The sequence below is a fragment of the Puma concolor genome, unplaced genomic scaffold, assembly GCF_028749965.1.
Source record: "Puma concolor isolate L17-30 unplaced genomic scaffold, mPumCon1.1.hap2 unalloc_scaffold_7, whole genome shotgun sequence".
In the NCBI taxonomy this organism is placed as follows: Eukaryota; Metazoa; Chordata; class Mammalia; order Carnivora; family Felidae; genus Puma; species Puma concolor.
Genome location: NW_028240280.1, coordinates 111,130 through 137,860, shown reverse-complemented (window position 1 = coordinate 137,860; position 26,731 = coordinate 111,130). Strand labels below are relative to the sequence as shown.

The window sequence follows — 26,731 nt, the reverse complement described above, 5'->3', positions numbered from 1 at the left end:
GGGATGAAAAAAGTTTGTCTTCTTGGAATTGCCATTAATCCAGATCCTTCAGCCACTAAGTGTAAAGCTGAGATGGTACCCGTATGTTTGATTCCAAAGACCTTGTCCTCCAGGGCTCCTGGCCTAGGGTTCATGAAAGGCAATCTGTGAGCAGGAGGAAGTCATCCAAGACCTTTGAGTAGTCAGTCAGCAGCAGTTTGAGCTTTCTTTGCGTGGAATTCCAAATAGCACCTGGGGGTGTGAGTGGCTCAAATCCAGACTAAATGAGGTTTTTTTTGTTTTTGTTTGTTCCTTTATTTGCTGGGACCTCTCTGTGTACCTTAATACTTGGAGGAGAGAAATGTAAGTTGATAGGATTTGATTTTTCTGTTTCATCTCTGGTGGTGACTATTTAAAGGGACTGAATTTTCCAAGAAGGGTGCTTCCAGATAAGAGAGAAATTAGCAGAAGATATTTTATTGCATTTCTCCATTTTGGACAATATTTTAAATAGGAATCTCATTGAAATAGGCTTTCTTCGCTTTAAAATGCTGCTGAAACTTGATTTCTTCAGACACACGGGAAAGCTAAACTGTTAGTTACACCCACCTGTCAGGTTATGTGTCTGTGCGGCTAAAACGCTGGGATTATTCGATATAACTGGTTTGGTAACAACCTCAGAAATTGTTTTTATCTCCTTTTAGTTAGTTTACAGCAAACAACCACGAAGATCAATAATTTTAAGAAAGAAAACAAAGAACTTGCTGAAGATATATCCACTTGGGAATAGAAGGTAGCATTGCCCTTTCAAATATTTTGTGTGATTTCATTTTGGTTACTTCCACTCTGGTAGAGCATCCTACTGACCTATTTCATGTGTTCTATAAACAGTCCCAATTGAAGACAAGCTTCACAAATGTAAAGAGCTACCTCTCTATTTGTGAAAGGAGTCACACATTAGTAAACAGGTTTATCTAGCATTATGTTTTTTTTTTTTTTTTTTTGAATTCTGATTCCTTTTCCATGTTTTGTAAAACAATGATTTAAAGAAACATCTTCAGGAAACTAAGAGAGAACGGAAGTTTCTCTCTGATGAAGCTCTTAAATGGAAGGTAAGAATCCCTTCTTTGCCTAGATTGCATTCTAAAAACACAAGTAAAATAATGAATTATTATTACTCATTCAACAGGGTTTGTTAAAGGAGAACATCAAAAAAGTTGAGCACTTTAATGAAAATTTAAAGAATACCCTTCAAAGTGTACATGCTACCTTGCTATCTCAGAGAGAGAGAGGAATGTGAAGAATCAGGAAGTGCTAAGACTTGGCTGCTGAGTTTTACTGTAATTTGGCTTTGGAGAGTTTTTTCATTGGGTGAGGTGAGCACAGCGATTAGCTTGCCATTTACCACAGTAGAGAGCGGGCCTCTGGGAGTCCAACCTCCTGTGCAGGGACCTGGAATTTCACTATGACCACCATGATGACTTTTGCCATTTCAAGGACTAGAACTTATCTTTTATGTTCACAACTAATTATCACATCATTCAGCTCTGCCCTCTAAGATATATAGAAAATTCTCAAAGATAGTTGAGAGATAAAGGGCAACAGCTGAAGTGTATAGTCCCTTCCTTTTTTTAAAAAAAATTTTTAAATTATTCTTTATTATTATTATTATTATTATTATTATTATTATTATTATTTTACTGAGAGAGGGCATGCAAGTGGGAGAGAGAGGCAGAGGGAAAGAGAGAGGATCTTAAGCAGGATGCACACTCATCGTGGAGCCGAACACAGGGCTAGATCCCATGATCCTGGAGTCATGACCTGACCTGAAATCAAGAGTCTGACACTCAACTGACTGAACCACTCAGGTGCGTCATAGTCTCTTCATTTCGTAATGCTGAACAGTGAATTTTCAACATGAATGGGGAAAAAGTGTGTGTGTGTGTGCACACACACACACATACATATGTACATAAATATATATATTCCAACAAGAAAACCATTTAGAAGCTATCTGACGTGAACTATTTCCCACCATCTTTATCTTCTCCTAGTTATATTTATGCCTCAAGGTCTTTGTTTATTGCAATGCACAATCCTGTTGTGTTAGGTGCACTCAAATTTTTGTGCAATCATTACTTATGGAAAGTGTTTTTCTCTTATCTGTCTTACTTAAAAATGCAAGATGAAAATGGTGAATTCGAGCATGTAGAGTTGAGAGTCTTGAGGTCCAATAACTGTCAACTGGAAAGTATGCTGTCTGTTGCGGAGAAATCCCCATATTGGTGACAATGACTTTGCATTGGAAAGGGAAAGAGTGCCTTCCTGCCTTCACGGTTCTTGCCCTTTTCCTATCTCACCAAAAACAAGTCTCAGGTCATGTGCACACTTAGAAAGCAAATCCATGTTTGTACAGAAAATAAAAAGGCCCTGGAAGACAAGTGTAATGCATTGAGGTCTGTGAAAGCAACCAAAGAAGGAAAAGTCAAACAGCTGAAGGACAAAGCAGGCATCCTTGAAGAATTCTGTGAAGGAAGAAGAGTGGCTATAGAAGAGTAAAGTGTTCATGTGAGAACTATCACAAGTACTGTTGTATGAATGAATGTGGCAGTCAGTAGAGATAATTAAATTTCTTTTGGAACTGGGTCCAGAGTATTTTTGCCAAATGCATTCAGAATTGTGCCTGTCCTTCTTACCTTGCTTTCTGTCACCCGCATTTTCCTTTCTGTCCTAAGTGCTTGTCACACATTGTGTCATGTATTTGGGGTGGAAGAGGGAAGGTATCAGCATTAATAACATTGATGTCTGGATCTGCTTGGGATCCATTTCCATTGGCGCATGGGTTTCAGTCCCATCACGTTGTCTTGTCATCCAGGAATTAGGTCATTTTTGGTCAGGACCAGACATAGGTCAAGAATGTGTAGGGAAAAAATTAATTATCTTGATGCAGAAATAATAGAAATTTATTTCTGGAAAGTGGGTAGGGGTGCCAGTAGTACTGGATCCCTGCATCAATTCTGCTAGTGAGATTGTTCACAGCAGGCCCAATTCCTAAGGAAGCTGAGTTATTTCATGTCCCCTGATTTTTTAAGTGTAACTGCTCTGAGTCTTCACCAAAGCCCACAGCTTCACTAGGGCTCATCTTTGCTGGCCGCCTCTGAACTACACGTTTCCTTCTAAGTCCGTGCCCATAAAGTTGTTCACCTATTTTGCAGTTCAGTTGTCTGTCCCCAAGTTCATTCATGAGTCCTGGGGAGATTGGTTCCCACTGCCAGGCTGGCTTTGTCCTGGGATTCCTTCTTCTCCATCTTGGTCACATGTGTCTTCATGGGGTCATTAGAAATTTGGTGCATTCGCTCACATGTTTCCTCCTTTGTACAGTATTTCCTTTTGTTCTCAGGAGGAGATCAGGGCCTTTAGAGTCCCTCATTCACATTGAAAAGGAAATACTTCCTTCTCTTCCCTGGAGACTCAGCTTCTGTTAGTCCTTCCCACACCTGGGGTGGAGCCTGCTCTGTCTCACTGGCATCTTGTTTTTATCATTTCTAAGCTCTTTTGGGAAGCACGTACAGCACCCTGGCCACCTTTCTATTTTCAATCCCTTACAACAGAACCACTACATTCCAGCCACTCCAGAAAGCATTTGTTGAAGGACTGCCTGAGATGCCGGAAGGAAATGCATGTGCCTTTCTCTGTCTAGAGGTTTGGTGTCAGTTTCTAGGAGTCTTTCAATTTTGCATGTGACTCTTGAATACATCCATTACCAAGTTGAAACCCTTTAAAGCAACACCATGAACAAAATAGTCTGAGGGCAACACAGCAAGCCAGCCTTTCTAAGCATTTCCCTTTGCTGCCTTCACTGTCAATGAACTGAGTCTTGTTCAAGTACATTGGCTCCATGAAGTTGATAGTTTTCCATCTGAAATCTGTTTCCTGGAGATAAACCCAGACTGTGTGACAGTTCATATCAGGTTCTACTTCAGGAGATGTTGCTGCTCTAAGATTGGCCTTTTCCTCCACCAGGATATGTGAAGGTGGACACAGGGGTTGTACTCCTGGCTCTAGCGATGTCTGGGAGGGAGCTGCAATGTTGGGGAAGCCATACCTGGCAGGTCGTCTTTCAAGGTGATTGTCTGTGTCAGGGTACAACTTCTGGACTGAGAATCAGGGCTCCCCATGGAGGTCTGAGACTAGTGATGATCCCTTGCTTCATCCTAATGGGTATGGTTGGTCAGACACGGTTTTTCATGCTGAACTAAAATGAGCCTTCACCATTTCAAACAAAAGACCAGCTCTGGGAAGGCACAAAGTGCAATGTTATTTGATGACTTTATGATGAAGGAGAGAAAACAGGTCTGAGAGCAGAGACATGGCAGCAGGCAGAGGCTTAATTTTGTTTAACTTAAATGGGGTGTTCAGTTCATTTCTCTCACTGTGTTGTCAGTCCGTGCATTTATGGGTGAGGTGGGGGAAGGGATATTTGCATCTAGGCCTTCAAGAGTGCTGGGAGGTAAAAAGGCAGAATTTGTGGACCTTGGCTCCTGGACTGTGTATATGTCTTTCCCATCTTAGGAAGCTGAAAATGACACAGTGTGAACTGGCGGCAAAGAAGAATCAGCTGGCAGCTGCAGGGAAAATGTGAAAATAGCTATGAAAGAAATAAACAAGTACAAGTGAGTTCAGCTACTAATTACCAGCAGCTCATGAACCTCTCTTCATTTTTTTTGTTTCTAACCTTTTTACAAGGTTAAAAGTCTATGTTTAGACTCAACATACTAATATAAACAAAACTTCAGAGGACATATGCATAGATTATTAACAGATAAAAAGGTAAGATTTAGAAAGAATAAAACAATTAACTTCATCAACATTTCCAGATTTCAAGCAATGGCCAGACTGTGTGGAAACTTCATCCATGCCAACGTTCCTGGGGGGTGGTGTCAAGTATCATAATCTGTAGGAAAGCAGTGTGTCTTAGAATGAATCATACCATCAACATGGTAGTGCCATTTCATGGCCCTGGTCTTTGCAACCCTAGGAAACGTGGTGAAGATCTAAGTGAAAGGACGAAAGAGCTTTATGATGAAAGACACTTGTCACATGATGAATTAGGGCACAATTGAAAGGGGGAAGGAATTATGTGAACTCTGAACCCTACAGTCATGGAATGAGTTAGGAAAGGATGGAACAACAGTTTTGATCCTATTGTACATTTACAATCATGTGAAAAGTGTTTCATGTGTAAAATTGTATTAAGGGACACATAGGAGGATGATGAGAACATGGGCAGATTATTGAAAATCATACCCAATATTGGGCCTTATCTGACAAAAGCAACTATAACTCACAGGCAACAAAATGGACAAAGACAAGAACAGCTTCAGCAGGCAGAACTCACCTTCAGACACCAGGGACCCTAAGCTCTGCCTGACATATTGAACCCTTAGTACCTCATGTGGGTGAGTGTAGTGGCCCTTGGAATTCCTAAACATGGACTTTTCATTGTTGCTTTTCAGATCGCAGTTCATGAGAAGAATGCTCAGGACAACTGGGTAAGTGTTTCCTTTTTTCCTCCTCTCCCTCTTTGGCACACAGTCTGGCACGACTGAAGGTGGATGTGTTTTTCTCCCCCAGGTCAAGCCTCAGATCTGGGAGAGGGAAATGGCAGAGCAGAGCCGGGAGGTCGCCCGCTTGAAACACAGGTGTGGGAGCGTGACATGAGTTTTTATGGGTGTTTTGAGGGATGACAGCTGTGTTGTTTAGTGTCTAGTCAGAGGACGTGGCATTGCAACTCTTATAGAAGTCCATTCTTTTTCTGTATCCAAGACTGGATGGGATGGAAGGAAAGAGGCTGCTTGAGGGATACAGGAGGCGGAGACCAATGCCTGGAAGTCCAGAGACGCAGAACCCTCCGAGGAGAGGTAAGGAGCAGATGGTGATGTGCAGCAGCCTAATTTCTGCGGCAAAGCCTTTTCCTGTGGGTGATCATCGTGTGTCCTGGACAGAACCACAATTACTACCTAAAGACAGCAGGTGGTCTGAAGGGGTGACAGGAGGGTGTTCTCCTCTGGTGCCCCAGCCAGCGGAGCACCTGTCCCTGTGACTGGTGGAGCTCAGGCCCCTCCCCTGACTGCGGACCCTCCCACCTCCTCCAGCATCCCCTAGCTAAAGAGAGGAGCCTGGAGGGGATGATGGGACATGGGCCTTAGCTTTCTTCCCACCTTGACGCAATGTGAAGACTTTATTTTAGTTTTGTTTGAGGAGAAGTTCATTTCGTTACTATTTTTAACGTTGTCATTTTTATTTTATTTTTTTCTTGAACCATAGCCCTACGTTCCTAAATTCAGGCTCCATATAGCTTTGTCCTCTGATGTTATCAGGGCAAGTCTGCAGCTTCACTGCTAAATACCCATCGTTTTTCTTTTCTCGTTTATATATTAGTATAAGTACATTTCTATTCAGATATAGTTATATAATAATTTCCAATGTAGAAGGCAGCTTATAGATAAGCGAAAAGACTGAACAATCCACCTGGAGCCTGAAGAAACATACCCAGGTTGAGCATTCCCTGATGATACACCCCAATCAGTATTCTCCATTTACCCTTTTTTAAAGCTCATTTATTTTGAGAGAGAGAGAGAAAGAGAGAGAGAGAGAGAGAGAGAGAGAGAGAGAGAGAGAGAGAAAGTGTGTGTGTGTGTGTGTGTGTGTGTGTGTGTGTGTGTGTATGTGCGCGCGTCTGTGAGGAGCAGAGAGAGAGGCGGGGAGAGAGAATCTCAACACCGTCAGGGTGGAGCCGGATGCAGGGCTCGAACTCACAAGCTGTGAGATCATGACCTGAGCCAAAATCAAGAGTCAGATGATTAACTGACTGAGCCACCCAGGCATCCTTATTTTTATTCTTAATCTGTAATGAAATGGTGATTTCCCATAATGTATACTGAGAAACCTCTGTTTAGGTGATGACTTCTAGATTGCTAGTTGAGCCTGACCTGTCTACAGTTATTTGATTAATTGCGAAAAACATGAACTAGGGCACGGTGAGGTCTTTATCAAGGTGAGGGGATGGTTCTCCCCCTTATCCTTGGGGGTCACCTGAGGCATGTGGGATACCCTCTGCCTCTGGCCAAGGACCTGTGTGTAGGGAACAGTTTAAGATATTGGAGGAATGAGGTGAGGGCTTCTTTTAATTTCACACAGTCCACTAAAGTAGAATAAACCTCTATCCCTTCCAGGGTCCTTAGCAGATCCAGAAACTGGTGCAACCTCTGTGAGTTACAGCAGCTCTGACTGTACAAAGAATGCAGACAAGGACAAGGTAAATCCTGGGACCATTCTCAGTCGTAACACTTTCGGGAAACCCTCATCTGTCTGTACAGCACGCTCTCCTGGCCTAGTCTCGTTTTGTGTGTTGTGTGATATGCCTGCTTGTTATTTGTTTTCCAAATGCACACTCTTAACCTAGGAGCCTACAAGCTTCTCTATTTTCAGCCTGTCATCTTTTTGTGGTAAGTTTAGAAGCCCAAAGGGCTTAGAGGCTGAGTACCCTAAAACTTTACCATGTGTTTCTGGAAATAACGAGAGGAGGATGACCCCATATTCCAAACAGACGTCTCCTGGCCTGGGTCACCCCTGCCAGACCTCAACTCTGTGGGAACAGTGTGGCTGCTGTGTCTTCCTTTCTTGATTCTGGCTAGGAGATTAACCTGCTAGAAAGTCTACTGTATTGTTTAAAATTGAAAAATGCAAAACCCCATCATTACTCCAACTTTTTATTTTGAGCCCTGTGCAATTTAAAAATTTTTTTAATATTTATTTATTTCTGAGACAGAGAGAGACAGAGCACGAGTGGGGAAGGAGCAGAGAGAGAGGGAGACACAGAATCAGAAGCAGGCTCCAGGCTCTAACCTATCAGCACAGAGCCCAACGCGGGGCTTGAACTCACAAACCTTGAGATCATGAACTGAGCTGAAGTCAGTCACTCAACCGACTGAGCCACCCAGGTGTCCCTGTGCCCTGTGCGATTCAGAGTGGTCTTAGACAAAGTCATTATCATCACTCATCATCTTCCCGTCTTTGTTGGTAAATGAGTTGTCTGGAATCCTTCCAGCTATACCTTAGGTAAAAATAACCTGAACATTGTGTCCTTCGATTGTGTTCATATGAGCAGTTTCTGGTTTGTGTCCCCAGTCACTGTTAGAGCTGATACAGTCTCATGACACATCCCAGGAGTTTTATACCAGAAATCAAAACACACTTGAATTAATTCTGTCATGTGAATTTTTACCTCTTGTTCTCTGTAGGACTTAATTACTCTGTGTCCTGTAGTATGCTTAAAATCAGAATTCCCTATGAATTAAGATGAACACATCTGAGCTTTGGAGACATTCACCACAAGTCACTTGTTCCTTACAGAAGACTCTCATTCCCCTGCAAGATCCCAGGCATCCTCCACTCCCCAGAGGTCTCAGAGGCCTTTGACAACACTTCAAGAGGGAAGACTCTTTTCAGGGAGAGGAGCAGAGGAGGCAAAGTGAGGGTCCGGCTGCAGAACTTTTCGTCAGGAGTGGCTGTGATTCCACGAGCAGAATATGAGCCATTTATTCGCACTCAATTTGTTGTGTTCCTAATATATCAAAAACAGAGCATCAGGAGTCACTGCAGAGGACGGATGCAGGGTGAACTGGGACATAGATGCCTGCCTGTCTGGAGAATGCTGCTTCATTACTATGTAATTACTTCTGTTAACCCTCTAGGACGGGACCCTTGCCATTTTACTTCCGCAGACATGGGCAGTGATGTGTGGTGACAGCAGTTCCACCTCTTGCATCTACTACCCCAAGCTGTAGGTGGTATCCAGTGGCAGGGACAGAGTTTTCAGGTACTGATGCTACACTCTTGGATCCTGTTGGCAGAGAAGGTGGCAGGTGCTGACACGTTCTTCTCTGGGTTACAGCTGCTTTGGGTATTGGTTCTCTTGTCTGGCATATGCACATAGCTGTCACTTCTGTTCTGCAGGACAGTGTGGATCCATGGGGACTTCCTCCATTAACTGGAAGATTCTGCAGACAAGGACCCTAGACGCACCCCCATGGGCTATTCAGCACATCCACCTCCTGAACCTTGGTGGCCCTGGGGTCACTCCGAACCCTCCACCAGCAACACTTGGTAAGATGATCTGAGCGGTATGAGTTGACTTGTAAAGCACACTCATTTTTGTTGGTGTTAGGTCTTTGGCCAAGGTGCAGAGGTGGTACCACAGACCATTATGATGCAAGGGGAATGTGTCTGCCGCCATTACCACATTCCTTGTGTTTCATGATCGACATATCATCTTTCTGTCATTTCCTCCACTCTGTGTTGGTACAGGTGTCTCTCGTGGATAAGGAATGGGGCTGTATGCAGAAAAGCAGACATAGCGGTTCATTAGAAATGCCCTGCCCACGGGCTGGGCTCTGTGAGGCATGAGGCACAGCCTAATGTATATCCATGTACTCGAGCCCCAGCCATCCATCATTGTTTGATGAGTGATGAAAACATCTGAATCAAGGCTTTTACAGGTCTTCGTCAGGCTTTACAGGATGGGTCTTCCACTTCTTGGGGATCACCTGAGGGATGAGGCACACCCTCTGCATGTGATTTGTGATCTGACTGGAGCAAAGAGTTTAAGTTGTGTGAGGAATGTGAGGAGGGTTTTTTTGTTTTGTTTTGTTTTGTTTTGTTTTTAATCCCCCAAGAGTCTACTCAAATCAGAGTAAATGTCCATCCCATCCAGGGCCGTTAGCAGATCCAGGAGCTGGTGTCACCCCCGTGAGTGATACCAATACTGACTCTACCAAAAGTGCCGAGAAGTACAAGGGAAATGCTCTGGCCATTTTCAGTTCTAAGTCTCTCCTGACACCCACATCTTTCTGTACAGCACACTCTCCTGCCAATGTCTCTGGTTTCTGTGTCATATGATATGTCTGCTTGTTTTTTTATGTTCCAAATGCACAACCTTTACCGAATAGTCTACGGGCTTCTCTACTGGCCACCTGGCATCTCTTTGTGTAAGTTTACAAGTTAAGTGTGCTTAGGGGTGAGGACCTTAGGGCTTTTCCAGTGTGTTCCTGGAAATAAGCCAAGGTGGATGATCCCACACTCCACTTGGAAGTCTCCTGGCTTGCCTCATTCTTTCTGGATCTCCTCAATGTGGCATCACTGCTCTTGCTGTTTCTTCCTCTCCTGTTTCTGTCAAGGGTTTTAATGTGTTCAGAAAATCTGTGGCTATCTCTACAATCTGAAAATGCAAACTCCCTTCACTGCAACTTATATTTTTGTATGTGTCATATAGAGTGGTCTTAGCGTAACTTTCATATCCATCAGCATTCAATCTTTTTGTGGTAAACATGCTGTCCAGAATCCCTTCAGGTGTGCCCTGGGTATGAACATTCTGAACTATAAGAGGTGACATACTTGTTGTAGAAAACACGCACTGAAAGTTAAGTTGTGAAGAGAAAAAAATCCAAAATGACCTGTGTGGCAAGTCCCCACCATGGTCTTCACTTGGGTTCACATGAGCAGGTTCTGTGGTGTCCTGTGTCACAGGTACGGGTAAAACACGGAAATTTACACCAGAAATCAAAGTGCATTTGTGTTAATTTTGTTAATTAGAATTTTAGCTTATATTTTTAGAGGACAAAAGTACCCTGCAAATTTTACTCTACTTAAGCTGAGAAGTACCTCTGAATTAAAATAAATTAGCTGAGCCCAATTAACATGTATAGGCGAAGTGTTTCTCTAAGAGCATGCTTTTTTCCAGATTCTCTGCAGGACCTCAGGCTCCCTATCGCTCCATGTGTCTCTGTGCCACTGGATAGCACTTCCAGAGAGGAGGAGACCCTACTGTCAGGAGAGCAGCAGATCGGGCACAGGCGGGGGCTTAGAGGCAGAGCTTTGAGCCACAAGGGCTATGATTCCCTGGGTGGAAACTGGGACTGTCATTCCTTCTCATTCTATAGTTCTTCACATACACAGTAAGCAGCCTTTGTGGCGGAGGGGTATAAACGGTGGGGGGTGACTGTGGACTTAGGTGTCTTCCTATGGGGAGTATGCTATTTTATTAATTTAGTATTCACTCCATAAATCCTCTAGGAAAAGAGCCCTTGCTCTTTTCACAGTGGTCACAAAGAGGGGACAAAGGAGCTGGGACAGAGGAGCTGGGTGGCACCATTTCCCTCCTCTGCCCCCCAGCATAAACACAGAGCCACCTACCGGAAACAAGGCAATTCCCACACTGACTGCCTAACCTGCTTACACCAAGCCCCACCTTCCTGTGCTCTGGCGAGACTGGCCTTCTAGGTCAAGCTTGCCTCGGTCCCAGAGAAGCTGGCCCCTTCTCCAGAAGACCAGCAGAAGCCCCTGACCACAGCACCTCTCTTGACCAGACAGTTGTGCAGGGCTTCACTTCTAGTGGCAGTCGTTTCAAGTCTCATTTAACAAGCAGATCAGAGCAGACCTAGATAAAACTCACCACGTTCCGCCCAAGGACCATACATTGCCCATACAACTGGCCTGAAGGATAGTGCAGCCAGAACACAAAACAGTGCACGCAACACACACCACAGTCACTCCCTGATGTGCTTGGCCCTGGACACTAGATGACATCCTCTTCATAAAGCCATTTATCTCACAGGCAGGTAACCTAAGGAGCTTTTGGAACACAGAGAAGGCAAATACTCAGCCAAAATGCCAAGACAAGAGGAATGCAACCCAAATGAAGGAACAAGATAAGGTTATGGCCAGAAAATGGAAGGAACACTTCCAAACTCATTCTATGAGGCCAGCATTGTCTTGAGTCCAAAGTGGACAAAGATTCCACTAAAAAGGAGAACTACAGACCAATTTCCCTGATGAAACTGAATGCAAAAATTCTCACAAAAAATAAGCAAACCAGATCCAACAATACATAAAAAGAAGTATTCACCATAATGAGGTGGGGTTTTTTCCTGGGATGCACAGCTGATTCAATATCTGCAAATCAAGTGATGTGATACATCACATTAACCAAAAAAAGGATAAGAACCACATGATGCTCTCAATAGATGCAGAAAAAGCATTTGACAAAATACAGCCTTCTTTCTTGATGAAAAAAACCCTCACGAAAGGAGGGATAGAAGGATCGTGCCTCAACATCATAATGTCCATATGTGAAAGTCCCAAAGCTAATATCATCTTCAATGGAGAGAAACTGAGAAGCTTTCCCCCTAAGGTCAGGAACATGACAAGGACTAAAACATAAATTAAAAAAAAAAAAAAAGAAACAGTACAAGAGATGAAGATGGACACTATCTCATAATAAAGGGGACAATCAAACAATAAGATCCAACGATTGTAAATTTTTATGCATCCAACATGCAATCACCAGATATATGAAAGAATTAACAACAAACATAAAGGAACTCATTTATAATAATGATAGTAGAGGACTTTAACACATTACTTACATCAAAGGACACATCCTCTAACAGAAAATCAACAAGGAAACAGTGGCTTTGAATGACACACTGGACCAGATGGGTTTAACAGATATATTCAGAACACTCCATACTAAAATGGCAGAATACACATTCTTTTCAAGTGCACATGGGACATTCTCCAGAATCGATCACATTCTAGGTTACAAATCAGGCCTCAACAAGTACACAAAGATGAGATCAGACCAAGCATCTTTTCTGACCACAAAGCTAGGAAATGTGAAGTCAACCACAAAAAAAAGGGGGTGGGGGAACCACAAATAAAGGGAGGTTAAACAACATGCTACTAAATGAATGGGCCAACCAGGAAATCAATGAGAAAATACACTGAAACGAATGAAAATGAAAATGCACTGGTAAAAACTTTAGAATGTGGCAAAAGCAGTCCTAAGACAGTATATAACAATACAAGCCTACCTTAAAAAGCAAGAAAAAATCTCAAACAATCCAAACTTACAATTAAAGGATGATAAAAAGAACAATCCAAGGCTAAAGACAGCAGAAGGAAGGAAATAATAAAGATTAAAGCAGAAATAAGTGATACAGAAACAAAAAACAGTAGACCAAGTCAGTGAAACCAGGGGCTGGTTCTTTGAAAACAGTTATCAACTTGAAAACCTCCTAGCCAGACTTATCACAAAGAAAAAAGAAAGAATTTAAATAAATAAAATCACAAATAAGAGAGGAGAAATAACAGTCAACACCACAGAAATACAATTAGAAGACAATATTATGAAAAACTAAATGCAAACAAATTGGACACTCTGAGAGAAATGGATAAATTCATAGAAACACATAAACTACCAAAACTGAAATAGGAAGATATAGAAAATCTGAAACCAGAAAGAAATTGAATCAGTAATGTAAAAAATATCTCCCCAAACACAAGAGTTCAGGGCCAGATGGCTTCACTGATGAATTCTACCAAATATTTAAGGAAGAGGTAATATCTATTCTTCTCAAATTATTACAAAAAATAAAAAAGAAGGAAAACTTACAAATTCATGTTATGAGACCATCACTACCCTGATACCAAAACCAGATAAAAACGAAAACGGGCGCCTGGGTGGCTCAGTCGGTTGAGCGTCCGACTTCGCCTCAGGTCATGATCTCACAGTCTGTGAGTTCGAGCCCCACATCGGGCTCCGTGCTGACAGTTCAGAGCCTGGAGCCTGTTTCGGATTCTGTGTCTCCCTCTCTCTCTCTGACCCTCCCCCGTTCATGCTCTGTCTCTCTCTGTCTCAAAAATAAATAAATGTTAAAAAAAAAATTAAAAAAACCGAAAACTGCAGGGGCACCTGGGTGGCTCGGTCGGTTGACTGTCCAACTCTTAATTTCTGATTAGGTCATTGTCTTGCGGTTCATGGGTTCAAGTCCCACATTGGACCTGCGCTGACAGTGCAGAGCCTACTCAGGATTCTCTCTCTCCCTGTCTCTCTGCCTCTCCCTCACTTTTATGTACTCTATCTCTCTAAGTAAATAAATAAACATTTGAAAATATGTTTTTAAAAATTTTTAATAAAAGTGAACGCCAATACCCTGATGAGCATGTATGCAGAAATTCTCATTAAATACCTTCAAATGAAATTCAACAATACATTAACAGAACCATTTCCCATAATCAAGTGGGATTTCTGGGCTGCAAGGGTGGTTCCACACGCACAGATCAATCAACATGATGCACCACAGTAAGAGAAGAAAGGATAAGAAAAATAAGATGCTTTCAACAGATGCAGAAAAAGCAACTGGCAAAATGTCACATCCATTCATGATAAAAACCCTCAGCAAAGTAGATTGAGACTCAACACACCTGCACATAATAAAGGTCATCTATGAAAAACCCACAGCTAATCTCATCCTGAATGAGGAAAAATTGAAAGCTTTTCCTCTAAGGTCAGGAACAAGACAGGGATGTCCCCTCTCACCACTGTTATTCCACATAGTACTGCAAGTCCCGGACATAGCAATCAGACAACAAAAAGAAATAAAAGGAATCCAAATCAGCAAGGAAGAAGTAGAACTTTTGCTATTTGTAAATGACAGGATGCTCCATACAAAAAACATGAAAGAATCCCATAAAAATTGCTAGAATTGATATATGAATTCCACAAGTCACAATATACAAAAATCAATGTACAGAAATCTATTGCATTTCTATAAACGAATCATGAATTAACAGAAAGAGAAATTAAGGAATCAATCCCATTGACAGGTGCACCAAATACCACAAGATACCAGGAATAAACCTAAGCAAAGAGGTGAAAGGCCTGTACTCTCAAGGCTATGAAACGCTGATGAAAGAAATGGAAGAGGACACAAAGAAATGGAAATACATTTCATGTTCATGGATGGGAAGAACAAATACTGTTAAAATGCCTACTCTCCTCAAAACAATCTATACATGTAATGAAATCCCTATGACATTAACAAAATTTTTTTAAATATATGAAATTTATTGTCAAATTGGATTCCATATAACACCCAGTGCTCATCCCAACAGGTGTCCTCCTCAATGCCCATCACCCACCCTTCCCTCCCTCCCATCCCCCATCAACCCTCAGTTCATTCTCAGTTTTTAAGAGTCTCTTATGGTTTGGCTCCCTCCCTCTCTAACTTTTTTTTCCCCTTCCCCTCCCCCATGGTCTTCTGTTAAGTTTCTCAGGATCCTCATAAGAGTGAAAACATACGGTATCTGTCTTTCTCTATATGGCTTATTTCACTTAGCATCACACTCTCCAGTTCCATCCACGTTGCTACAAAGGGCCATATTTCATTCTTTCTCATTGCCACGTAGTACTACATTGTATATATAAACCACAATTTCTTTATCCATTCAACAGTTGATGGACATTTAGGCTCTTTCCATAATTTGGCTATTGTTGAGAGTACTGCTATAAACATTGGGGTACAAGTGCCCCTATGCATCAGCACTCCTGTATCCCTTGGGTAAATTCCTAGCAGGGCTATTGCTTCGTCATAGGGTAGGTCTATTTTTAATTTTTTGAGGAACTTCCACACTGTTTTCCAGAGTGGCTGCAGCAGTTTGCATTCCCACCAAAAGTGCAAGAGGGTTTCTGTTTCTCCACATCCTCTCCAGCATCTATAGTCTCCTGATTTGTTCATTTTGGCTACTCTGACTGGCGTGAGGTGGTATCTGAGTGTGGTTTTGATTTGTGTTTCCCTGATGAGGAGCGACGTTGAGCATCTTTTCATGTGCCTGTTGGCCATCCGGATGTCTTCTTTAGAGAAGTGTCTCTTCATGTTTTCTGCCCATTTCTTCACTGGATTATTTGTTTTTCGGGTGTGGAGTTTGGTGAGCTCTTTATAGATTTTGGATACTAGTCCGTTGTCCGATATGTCATTTGGAAATATCTTTTCCCATTCCGTTGGTTGCCTTTTAGTTTTGTTGGTTGTTTCCTTTGCTGTGCAGAAGCTTTTTATCTTCAGAAGGTCCCAATAGTTCATTTTTGCTTTTAATTCCCTTGCCTTTGGGGATGTGTCAAGTAAGAGATTGCTACGGCTGAGGTCAGAGAGGTTTTTTCCTGCTTTCTCCTCTAGGGTTTGGATGGTTTCCTGTCTCACATTCACGTCCTTCATCCATTTTGAGTTTATTTTTGTGAATGGTGTGAGAAAGTGGTCTAGTTTCAACCTTCTGCATGTCGCTGTCCAGTTCTCCCAGCACCATTTGTTAAAGAGACTGTCTTTTTTCCATTGGATGTTCTTTCCTGCTTTGTCAAAGATTAGTTGTCCATCCGTTTGTGGGTCTAGTTCTGGGGTTTCTATTCTATTCCATTGGTCTATGTGTCTATTTTTGTGCCAATACCATGCCGTCTGGATGATTACAGCTTTGTAGTAGAGGCTAAAGTCTGGGATTGTGATGCCTCCTGCTTTGGTCTTCTTCTTCAAGATTACTTTGGCTATTCGGAGCCTTTTGTGCTTCCATATGAATTTTAGGATTGCTTGTTCTGGATTTGAGAAGAATGATGGTGCAATTTTGACTGGGATTGCATTGAATGTGTAGATAGCTTTGGGTAGTATTGACATTTTAACAATATTCATTCTTCCAACCCATGAGTACTGAATGTTTTCCCATTGCTTTATATCTTCTTCAATTTCCTTCATCAGCTTTCTATAGTTTTCAGCATACAGATCTTGTACATCTTTGGTTAGATTTATTCCTAGGTATTTTATGCTTCTTGGTGCAAGTGTGAATGGGATCAGTTTCTTTATTTGTCTTTCTGTTGCTTCATTATTCGTGTATAAGAATGCAACGGATTTCTGTACATTGAATTTGTATCCTGCAACTTTGCTGAATTCATGTATCAGTTCTAGCAGACTTTTGGTGGAGTCTATCGGATTTTCCATGTATACTATCATGTCATCTGAAAAAAGTGAAAGCTTGACTTCATCTTTGCCAATTTTGATGCCTTTGATTTCCTTTTGTTGTCTGATTGCTGATGCTAGAACTTCCAACACTATGTTAAACAACAGCGGTGAGAGTGGACATCCCTGTCGTGTTCCTGATCTCAGGGAAAAAGCTCTCAGTTTTTCCCCATTGAGGATGATGTTAGCTGTGGGCTTTTCATAAATGGCTTTTATGATGTTTAAGTATGTTCCTTCTATCTTGACTTTCTTGAGGGTTTTTATTAAGAAAGGATGCTGAATTTTGTCAAATGCTTTTTTTGCATCGATTGACAGGATCATATGATTCTTATCTTTTCTTTTATTAATGTGATGTATCACGTTGATGGATTTGCAAATGTTGAACCAGTCCTGCATCCTAGGAATGAATCCCACTTGATCATGGTGAATAATCCTTTTTATAAGCTGTTAAATTCGATTTGCTAGCATCTTATTGAGAATTTTGGCATCCATATTCATCAGGGATATTGGCCTGTAGTTCTCTTTTTTTTTTTTTTTTTTTTTTTTGCTGGGTCTCTGCCTGGTTTGGGAAACAAAGTAACACTGGCTTCATAGAATGAGTCTGGAAGTTTTCCTTCCCCTTCTATTTCTTGGAATAGCTTGAGAAGGATAGGTATTATCTCTGCTTTAAATGTCTGGTAGAATTCCCCAGGGAAGCCATCTGGTCCTGGACTCTTATTTGTTGGGAGATTTTTGACAACTGATTCAATTTCTTCGCTGGTTATGGGTCTGTTCAAGGTTTCGATTTCCTCCTGTTTGAGTTTTGGAAGTGTGTGGGTGCTTAGGAATTTGTCCCTTTTTCCAGGTTGTCCAGTTTGTTGGCATATAATTTTTCATAATATTCCCTGATAATTTCTTGTATTTCTGAGGGATTGGTTGTAATAATTCCATTTTCATTCATGATTTTATCTAGTTGGGTCATCTCCCTTTTCTTTTTGAGAAGCCTGGCTAGAGGCTTATCAATTTTGTTTATTTTTTCAAAAAACCAACTCTTGGTTTCGTTGATGTGCTCTACAGTTTTTTTAGATTCTATATTGTTTATTTCTGCTCTGATCTTTATTATTTCTCTTCTTCTGCTGGGTTGAGGCTGCCTTTGCTGTTCTGCTTCTATTTCTTTTAGGTGTGCTGTTAGATTTTGTTTTTGGGATTTTTCTTGTTTCTTGAGATAGGCCTGGATTGCAATGTATTTTCCTCTCAGGACTGCCTTCGCTGCATCCCAAAGCGTTTGGATTGTTGCATTTTCATTTTCGTTTGTTTCCATATATTTTTTAATTTCTTCCCTAATTGCCTGGCTGATCCATTCATTCTTTAGTAGGGTGTTCTTTAACCTCCATGCTTTTGGAGGTTTTCCAGACTTTTTCCTGTGGTTGATTTCAAGCTTCATAGCATTGTGGCCCAAAAGTATGCATGGTATGATCTCAATTCTTGTATACTTATGAAGGGCTGTTTTGTGACCCAGTATGTGATCTATCTTGGAGAATGTTCCATGTGCACTCGAGAAGAAAGTATATTCTGTTGCTTTGGGATGCAGAGTTCTAAATATATCTGTCAAGTCCATCTGATCCAATGTATCATCCCGGGCCCTTGTTTCTTTATTGACCATGTGTCTAGATGATCTATCCATTGTTGTAAGTGCGGTATTAAAGTCCCCTGCAATTACCACATCCTTGTCAATAAGGTTGCTTATGTTTGTGAGTAATTGTTTTATATATTTGGGGGCTCGGGTATTCGGCGCATAGACATTTATAATTGTTAGTTCTTCTTGATGGATAGACCCTGTAATTATTATATAATGCCCTTCTTCATCTCTTGCTACAGCCTTTAATTTAAAGTCTAGTTTGTCTTATATAAGTATGGCTACTCCAGCTTTCTTTTGACTTTCAGTAGCATGATAGATAGTTCTCCATCCCCTCACTTTCAATATGAAAGTGTCCTCAGGTCTAAAATGAGTCTCTTGTGGACAGCAAATGGGTCTTGTTTTTTTATCCATTCTGATACGCTATGTCTTTTGGTTGGCGCATTTAGTCCATTTACATTCAGTGTTATAGAAAGATATGGGTTTAGAGTCATTGTGATGTCTGTAGGTTTCATGCTTGTAGCGATATCTCTGGTACTTTGTCTCACAGGATCCCCCTTAGGATCTCTTGTAGGGCTGGTTTAGTGGTGATGAATTCCTTCAGTTTTTGTTTGGGAAGACCTTTATCTCTCCTTCTATTCTAAACGACAGATTTGCTGGATAGAGGATTCTTGGCTGCATATTTTTTCTGTTCATCACATTGAAGATTTCCTGCCATTCCTTTCTGGCCTGCCAAGTTTCAGTAGAGAGATCCGTCACGAGTCTTATCAGTGTCCCTTTATATGTTAGAGCACGTTTATCCCTAGCTGCTTTCAGAATTTTCTCTTTATCCTTGTATTTTGCCAGTTTCACTATGATATGTTGTGCAGAAGATCGATTCAAGTTACGTCTGAAGGGAGTTCTCTGTGCCTCTTGGATTTCAATGCCTTTTTCCTTCCCCAGATCAGGGAATTTCTCAGCTATGATTTCTTCAAGTACACCTTCAGCACCTTTCCCTCTCTCTTCCTCCTCTGGAATACCAATTATGCATAGATTATTTCTCTTTAGTGCATCACTTAGTTCTCTAATTTTCCCCTCATACTCCTGGATTTTTTTATCTCTCTTTTTCTCAGCTTCTTCTTTTTCCATAATTTTATCTTCTAGTTCACCTATTCTCTCCTCTGCCTCTTCAATCCAAGCTGTGGTCATCTCCATTTTATTTTGCAGCTCATTAATAGCATTTTTTAGCTCCTCCTGGCTGTTCCTTAGTCCCTTGATCTCTGTAGCAATAGATTCTGTGCTGTCCTTTATACTGTTTTCAAGCCCAGCAATTCATTTTATGACTATTATTCTAAATTCACTTTCTGTTATATTGTTTAAATCGTTTTTGATCAGTTCATTAGCTGTCATTATTTCCTGGAGGTTTTTTTATGGGGAATTCTTCCATTCCATCATTTTGGATAGTCCCTGGAGTGGTGTGGAACAGCAGGGCACTTCGCCTGTGCTGTCTTGAATAACTTGCATTGGTGGGCGGGGCCGCAGTCAGACCTGATGTCTGCCCCCAGCCCACCGCTGGGGCCACAGTCAGACTGGTGTGTACCTTCTCTTCCCTTCTCCTAGGTGCGGGATTCACTGTGGGGTGGCGTGGCCCGTCTGGGCTACTTGCACACTGCCAGGCTTGTGGTGCTGGGGATCTGGCATATTAGCTGGGGTTGATCGGCCAGGTGCACAGGGTTGGGAGGGGCAGGCTCAGCTCCCTTTTCCTTTGGGTATCCGCTTCGGGATGGGCCCTGCGGCACCGGGAGGGAGTCAGACCCGCCGGAGGGATGGATCCGCAGAAGCACAGCGTTGGGTGTTTGCACGGTGCACGCAAGTTCCCTGACAGGAACTGGTTCCCTTTGGGATTTTGCATGGGGGATGGGCGAGGAAGATGGCGCTGGCTAGCGCCTTTGTTCCCCACCAAGCTGCGCTCTGTTGTCCAGGGCTCAACAACTCTCCCTCCCATTGTCCTCCAGCCCTCCCGTTTTCCGAGCAGATCTAACTTATAACCTTCCAGATGTTAAGTCCCGCTTGCTGTCAGAACACACTCTGTCCAGCCCCTCCACTTTTGCAAGGCAGACTCAGGGGCTCCTCTTTGCCAGCGGGCTGCCCCTCCACCCCGGCTCCCTCCCGCCAGTCCATGTAGCGCGCACCGCCTCTCCGCCCTTCCTACCCTCTTCCATGGACCTCTTGTCTACGCTTGGTTCCGGAGACTCCGTTCTGTGAGTCTTCTGGCAATTTTCTGGGTTATTTAGGCAGGTGTGGGTGGAATCTAAGTGACCCGCAGAACGTGGTGAGCCCAGCGTCCTTCTATGCCACCATCTTCCCAGAAGCCTCCAACAAAATATTTTTCACAGAACTTCAATGAATAATCCTAAAATTTGTATGGAAACACAAACGACCCCAAACAGCCAAAACAAAACTTGTAGAAGACAAGCAACGCTGGAGGCATCACAATTCCAGACTTTAGGTTTTATTACAAAGCTATAGTGATCAGAACAGTATGGTACTGAGGGAAAACACACACACACACACACACACACACACACACACACACACACACACAGATCAATAGAATGGAAACCCAGAAATGAACTCACAAGTATATGGTCAAAGTGGGAAAGAATATCCAATGGAAAAGATAGTCTTGGGGTACATGGGTGGCTCAGTCACTTAAGCATCTGACTCTTGCATTCAGATCAGGTCATGATGTCAGGGTTCATGAGTTTGGACCCCACGTCAGTGCAGAGCCTGCTTGGGATTCTCTCTCCTTCTCTCTCTGTCCCTCCTCTGTATTCTCTGTCTCTCTGTCTCTGTCTCTCTCTCTCTCAAAAATACAGATGGCCAACAGGCACATGAAAAGATGCTCAACCTCACTCATCATCAGGGAAATACAAATCAAATCACACTGAGATACCACCTTACACCAGCCAGAGTGGCTCAAATGGACAAATTAGGAAACTACAGACGCTGCTGACAAGGATGTGGAGAAACAGGAACCCTCTTGCACTGTTGGTAGGAATGCAAACTGGTGCAGCTCTCTGGAACACAGTGTGGAGGTTTCTCAAAAAAATTAAAAGTAGAGGTACCCTATGACCCAGCAATAACACTACCAGGAATTTACCCAAGGGATACAGGAGTGCTGATGCATAGGGGCACTTGTACACCAATGTTTATAGCAGCACTTTCAACAAGAGCCAAATTATGGAAAGAGCCTAAATGTCCATCAACTGATGAATGGATAAAATTAACGTGGCTTATATATTCAATGGAATACTACTTGGCAATGAGAAAGAATGAAATCATGCCATTTGCAGCAACATGAATGGAACTGGAGGGTAGTATACTGAGTGAAATAAGTCAGAGAAGGACAGATATCCTATGTTTTCACTCATATGTGGATTGTGAGAAACTGAACAGAAGACCATGGGGGAAGGGAAGGGGAAAAAAATAGGCACAAACAGAGAGGGAGCGAGGCAAACCACAACATCCTTAAATACAGAGAACAAACTAAGTGTGAATGGGGGGGTGGGGGAGAGGGAAAATGGGTGATGGACACTGAGGAGGGCATTTGTTGGGATGAGCAGTGGGGTTGTATGTAAGCCAATTTGACAATAACTTATATTCACAAAATAAACAAACATAAAAAAAGTCTTTAACATATGGTTTTAGGAAAACTAGACAGCAACATGCAAACAAACACGGAACACTTTCTTTTTTTTTTAATTTTTTTTTTCAACATTTATTTATTTTTTGGGACAGAGGGAGACAGAGCATGAACAGGGGAGGGGCAGAGAGAGAGAGGGAGACACAGAATTGGAAACAGGCTCCAGGCTCTGAGCCATCAGCCCAGAGCCCGACGCGGGGCTCGAACTCACGGACCGCGAGATCGTGACCTGGCTGAAGTCGGACGCTTAACCGACTGCGCCACCCAGGCGCCCCGTGGAACACTTTCTTACAACATACACAAAAATAAATTCCAAATGGATAAAGACCCATGTGTGAAACCTGAAACCACAAAAACCCCAGAGGAAAACACAGGCGGTAACTTATTTGACACTGGCTGTACCAACTTCTTTGTAGATACGTCTCCTGATGTAAGGGAAACACAAGCAAAAATAATGGGACTTGATAAAAATAAAAAGCTTCTATAACAAAGGAAACAATAAACAAAATTAAATGTAACCTACAGAATGGAAGATATTTGCAAACAACAACTGATAAAGGGCTGGTATCCAAAACATATAAGGTTATACAACATCCAAAAAATGAGAAATCCAATTAAAAGTGGGCAGAAGACATTAAGAGACATTTTCCCAAAGAAGACACACAGATAGCCAAGAGACTCATGAAAAGATGCTCAACACTGATCATCAGGGAAATACAATCCAAAAGTACAATGAGATACCACCTTACATCTGTCAGAATGACTAAAATCAATGAATGACGAAACCACACGTGTTGCCAAGGATGTGGGGAAAGAGGAACCCTCTTGCATGGCTAGTAGAAATGCAAACTGGTGCAGCCACTCTGGACAACATCATGGAGATTCCTCAAAAAATTGAAAACAGAACTACCTTACAATCCAGCAATTTCACTACAAGGTATTTACACAAAGAATACAAAAATAATACTTCAAAGGGATACATGCACCCTGATGTTTATAGCAGCATTTTCTACAGCAGCCAAATTACAGAAATTGCCCAAGCTTCCATCAACTGATGAATAAACTGAGATGTAGTATATGGGATGGAACATTATTTAGCCATAAAAACATGAAATCTCATCATTTGCCACGAGGTGGATGGAGCGAGAGAATGTTATGCTGGGTGAAATAAGCCTGTCAGACAAAGACAAATACCAGGTGATTTCACTAACACATGGAAATGAAAGAAAACAAAGGGGGGAAAAAGGAGACAGTAACGAACAAACAGACTCTTAACTAGGAAACAAACTGAGGGTTTCCACAGTGGGATGGCGGGGGGGGGGGGGGGGGGGGGGAAGGAATGGATGAAACAGGTGATGGGGATTAAGACGTGCACCTGGGATGAGCACCGGATGACGTGTGGAAGTGTTGCTCTATATTGTACACCTGAAACTAATATTACACTCTACCTTTACCAACTGGAATTTGAGCTAAAAAATAACATAAGGTTAATGACACCTACCTACCAGGTTTTCTGTAGTTTTCAATCACTTCCCTATGTGGGAAAAATAAGCATGAAATTTTTTAAAAGCATGTATGATGTGGGGGACAGTTTGTGCCCTTACCTCGGTCTCTGGTTCCAGCAGGACTCGGAGAGTGGGTCCCAGCTCATTCTTCTAGACGGTCCTGAGACGAATATTTCATGTATTCACATCCTAACTGAAAGCAGCTCCCGGTCTTCTGAATTTCTGTCAGGATTTCTCCCTGGAAACCAGCCTGAATCTGGAGCAAACCATCCACCGCATCCATGATGTGATGTCGTGAGACCCCTCGATCCACGGGTCCTTTAATAAAATACGTCTTGTTCAAATACTGTCTGGGAAAGTGAGGAATGAAACACGGGAACAGCCCACAAAATGCAAGGGCCTGTGCTGCTGACCGACTGGCCAGTGCCCAGGGAAGCCACCCAGGGCCCTCTCCTCCACACTCAGTGCAACAAGGCAGCTTCTCTCTGGCGACTCAGGAGACACCAAGTTGCTGCAAGGCTCCCAAGGTCTCCCCTGGAGAGGGCGGCAGAACCTGCTGGAAACGCCGCTCTGGTCTCTGTCCTCAGGCAAGGGCAGAGGCCCTGAGTGCTCTGGGAGCGACAGAAGCCTTTCCTGCTCTGAGGTGCCCTGGGTCAGAAAAGCTCATGGGGCGCCCTCTGCCGGCTATCACCGCGCATGGAGAGGAACCCGCCCCTTCCGGTTTGTGGTGCTCGCACGCCCTCTGCTGGCCACCGTGGGAAGTCCTACAATGCTGAAGGCCATGGCCGCTCAGCTGAGGCATTGAAGTTGCTCTGGGCAACTTAGCCTGTTCTCCAGATTGGGATGGATCTTAGTGACAGGGCCTGGGACACAAAGAAATCTTTTCCTTTTCCTTTCTTGCAAGTGAAGAATGAAACCAAATTTATTAATAGAATGACATCATTTGTAATGCTTTAAGCAATGTTCACAGAAAAATAGCCCACCAATTTACACATGCTGAACAAGAGGTAATTGTGCTTACCACCAAAATACTTAGGTTAGATAAAAAATTGACACCTTTGAGAGAGAGATACTGGCTTCCATCTATGGAACGAATAAGTACTAGGGATACAAGGTAGAGCCAACGGAATAGAGTCATTCCTGCAAAAATAGTGTGGCACGCTTTCACGTGATAGCTACACTTGTGGTTACATACAACATATTTACAGACATATGGAATCACGAGGATGTATGCCTAAAATTAGTACAAGAAATGTGTCAACAATATTTCACCCAAAAATGTGCCAATGGGGGGGTGCAGGCGTGCCACCCCTCCATCACTGTCATGCCTGCACCAGCCCCCAATAGCGATGGAGGAGTCTCATGCTTGCACCCCTTCATTGGCGATGGAGTTGCGATGCCACTATCAAATCTGATGCTTCCTGAATGGCTCTTTTCACTTTCACAGCTGAAGAAGCCAGCATCTGTTAGGGTTGGGGTCAGGGGTTAGGGTTAGGGGTTAAGGTTAGGTCACACTCGCGGCACCCCATCGGTGACGGAGGCGTGTCACGTGTCACGCTTTCATCTGCAACCCATCATTGGCAATGTAGCAGTGATGCCGCTTTTAAATCCGATGCTTTCTGCGGCGCCTGGGTGGTTCAGTGGGTTAAGCGTCCCATTTTGGCTCAGGTCATGCTCTCTTGATATGTGGTTTCGAGCCCTGGGTTGCCCCTGTGCTGGCGGCTCTGAACCCGCAGCCTGCCTCAGATACCGTCTGTCTCGTTCTCTGCCCCTTCCACACTTGTGTTCTGTCTCTCTCTCAAAAAAAAAAAAAAAAAAAAAAATGTACCTAAAAGCATCTTAAATCAGAGGTTTCCCAGATTGCTCTTTTCCCTTTCATTCCTGAAGATGCAGGCATCTGTCTCACCCATTGTTCTTTTGTTATCTTTGGGATAGGTGACGACATACACCACATTTCCCCAGCCAGCGTCGGGGACATGCAACATTTCTTCTACCGGCCGGACACCTCTCATCCACTGTGACACTGCATTCCTCCAGCTCATTCTACATCCTCCCGGAAACTGGACTCTACCTCTGGACAGCAGCCCCGTCCCATCGTCTTCTGATGGTATTTCAGTAGGCTCTTCATTCACATCTTTGGTTACCTGAGTGTCTTCTGACATCTTCTCTTATTTTTCCACTGGGCCACTGCTAGGACGCCCGACAGGGAACCCGAAGCAGCGAGGGATCCAGAAGCAGCCCAGCTACCGCTTGGCTCTCCCAAAATGGTCGCCTTGGAACTCTTTATAGAAGAGGAGAAAACACCACTGCCAGCGTCACCATTTAATAACCCTGGACTTAATGTGGAGCAAACAACCACCCACCCCAAAAGGAAACTCTGGCAGAGTACATGTATAGTACCTACGGCATTGATCAAGTATTTTGGATCAATAAGTGAGGTTGTACTTTTGACTGGTAAGTGTAAATCTAAATCCCTCGGAGCAGATTTTATTCTCTGAGGTCACCCCAACCTAAATTGTTGGCCCATGGGGAGATTTGTTGTCCCTACTGGTCGTGTTGGTGTAGGCTCTTTGGGCCAGTGAATTAAAGCTCCATAGGGCTTTCTTGTCTTCTCGTCCTATTCTTGCTTCTTCACGGGAAGGTCAGTTTCACAGCTTGGAAGTAAGAGACAGTAAAACCCTCATGTGGCCATTCTTACTAATCTCTATTTAGGGAACAAGTGATTTGCAGGTCAGGATACCAAGGCCATTTAATGAATGTCCCCGGGCAGGCAGTGCCTCTAACACTAGAAATGCTAGAGGTGATGTTTTTGGTGAACAGGCAAGGTTTGTGTTTGCTGAGCTCCTTTTACTTGGTTTAATCTTTCCTTGATTGCATACCTGTGTTGGGTCAACAACTGGTTTGATATTTAGTTTACAGTTAGGTTATTTTCATTTTATTGTTAACTAGCAGTGGTTATCCCCTCTGATATAAGCTTATGCAAGGAGAAATATTTCTTGTTACTCATACTAGCATTATTGCTTCTATTGTCAAAGTAACCCACTATTAA

General features: G+C 42.8%; 1 protein-coding gene across 9 annotated transcripts in view; it reads left to right on the top strand.

Moving 5' to 3' along the window:
- LOC147571022 (transport and Golgi organization protein 1 homolog) overlaps positions 1-26,731 on the top strand; it is a 131,740-nt gene that overhangs the window by 81,831 nt on the left and 23,178 nt on the right. For 2 of the 9 annotated variants that reach the window (XR_015247761.1, XM_086696682.1), the window contains exons 1-5: positions 4,838-5,390; positions 5,496-5,531; positions 5,614-5,681; positions 5,806-5,900; positions 7,215-7,297. Coding sequence is in view for 7 of the 9 variants with exons in the window: in XM_086696682.1 (XP_086552808.1) it covers positions 5,262-5,390; positions 5,496-5,531; positions 5,614-5,681; positions 5,806-5,900; positions 7,215-7,297 (411 nt within the window). In the remaining 2 variants the exon portion in view is untranslated. Of the gene's footprint in view, positions 2,548-4,039; positions 4,162-4,429; positions 4,653-4,828; positions 5,391-5,495; positions 5,532-5,613; positions 5,682-5,805; positions 6,013-7,214; positions 7,899-10,780; positions 10,955-26,731 lie in introns of those variants that run through there. The other 7 variants (XM_086696679.1, XM_086696678.1, XM_086696681.1 and 4 more) reach the window with 7 other exon arrangements.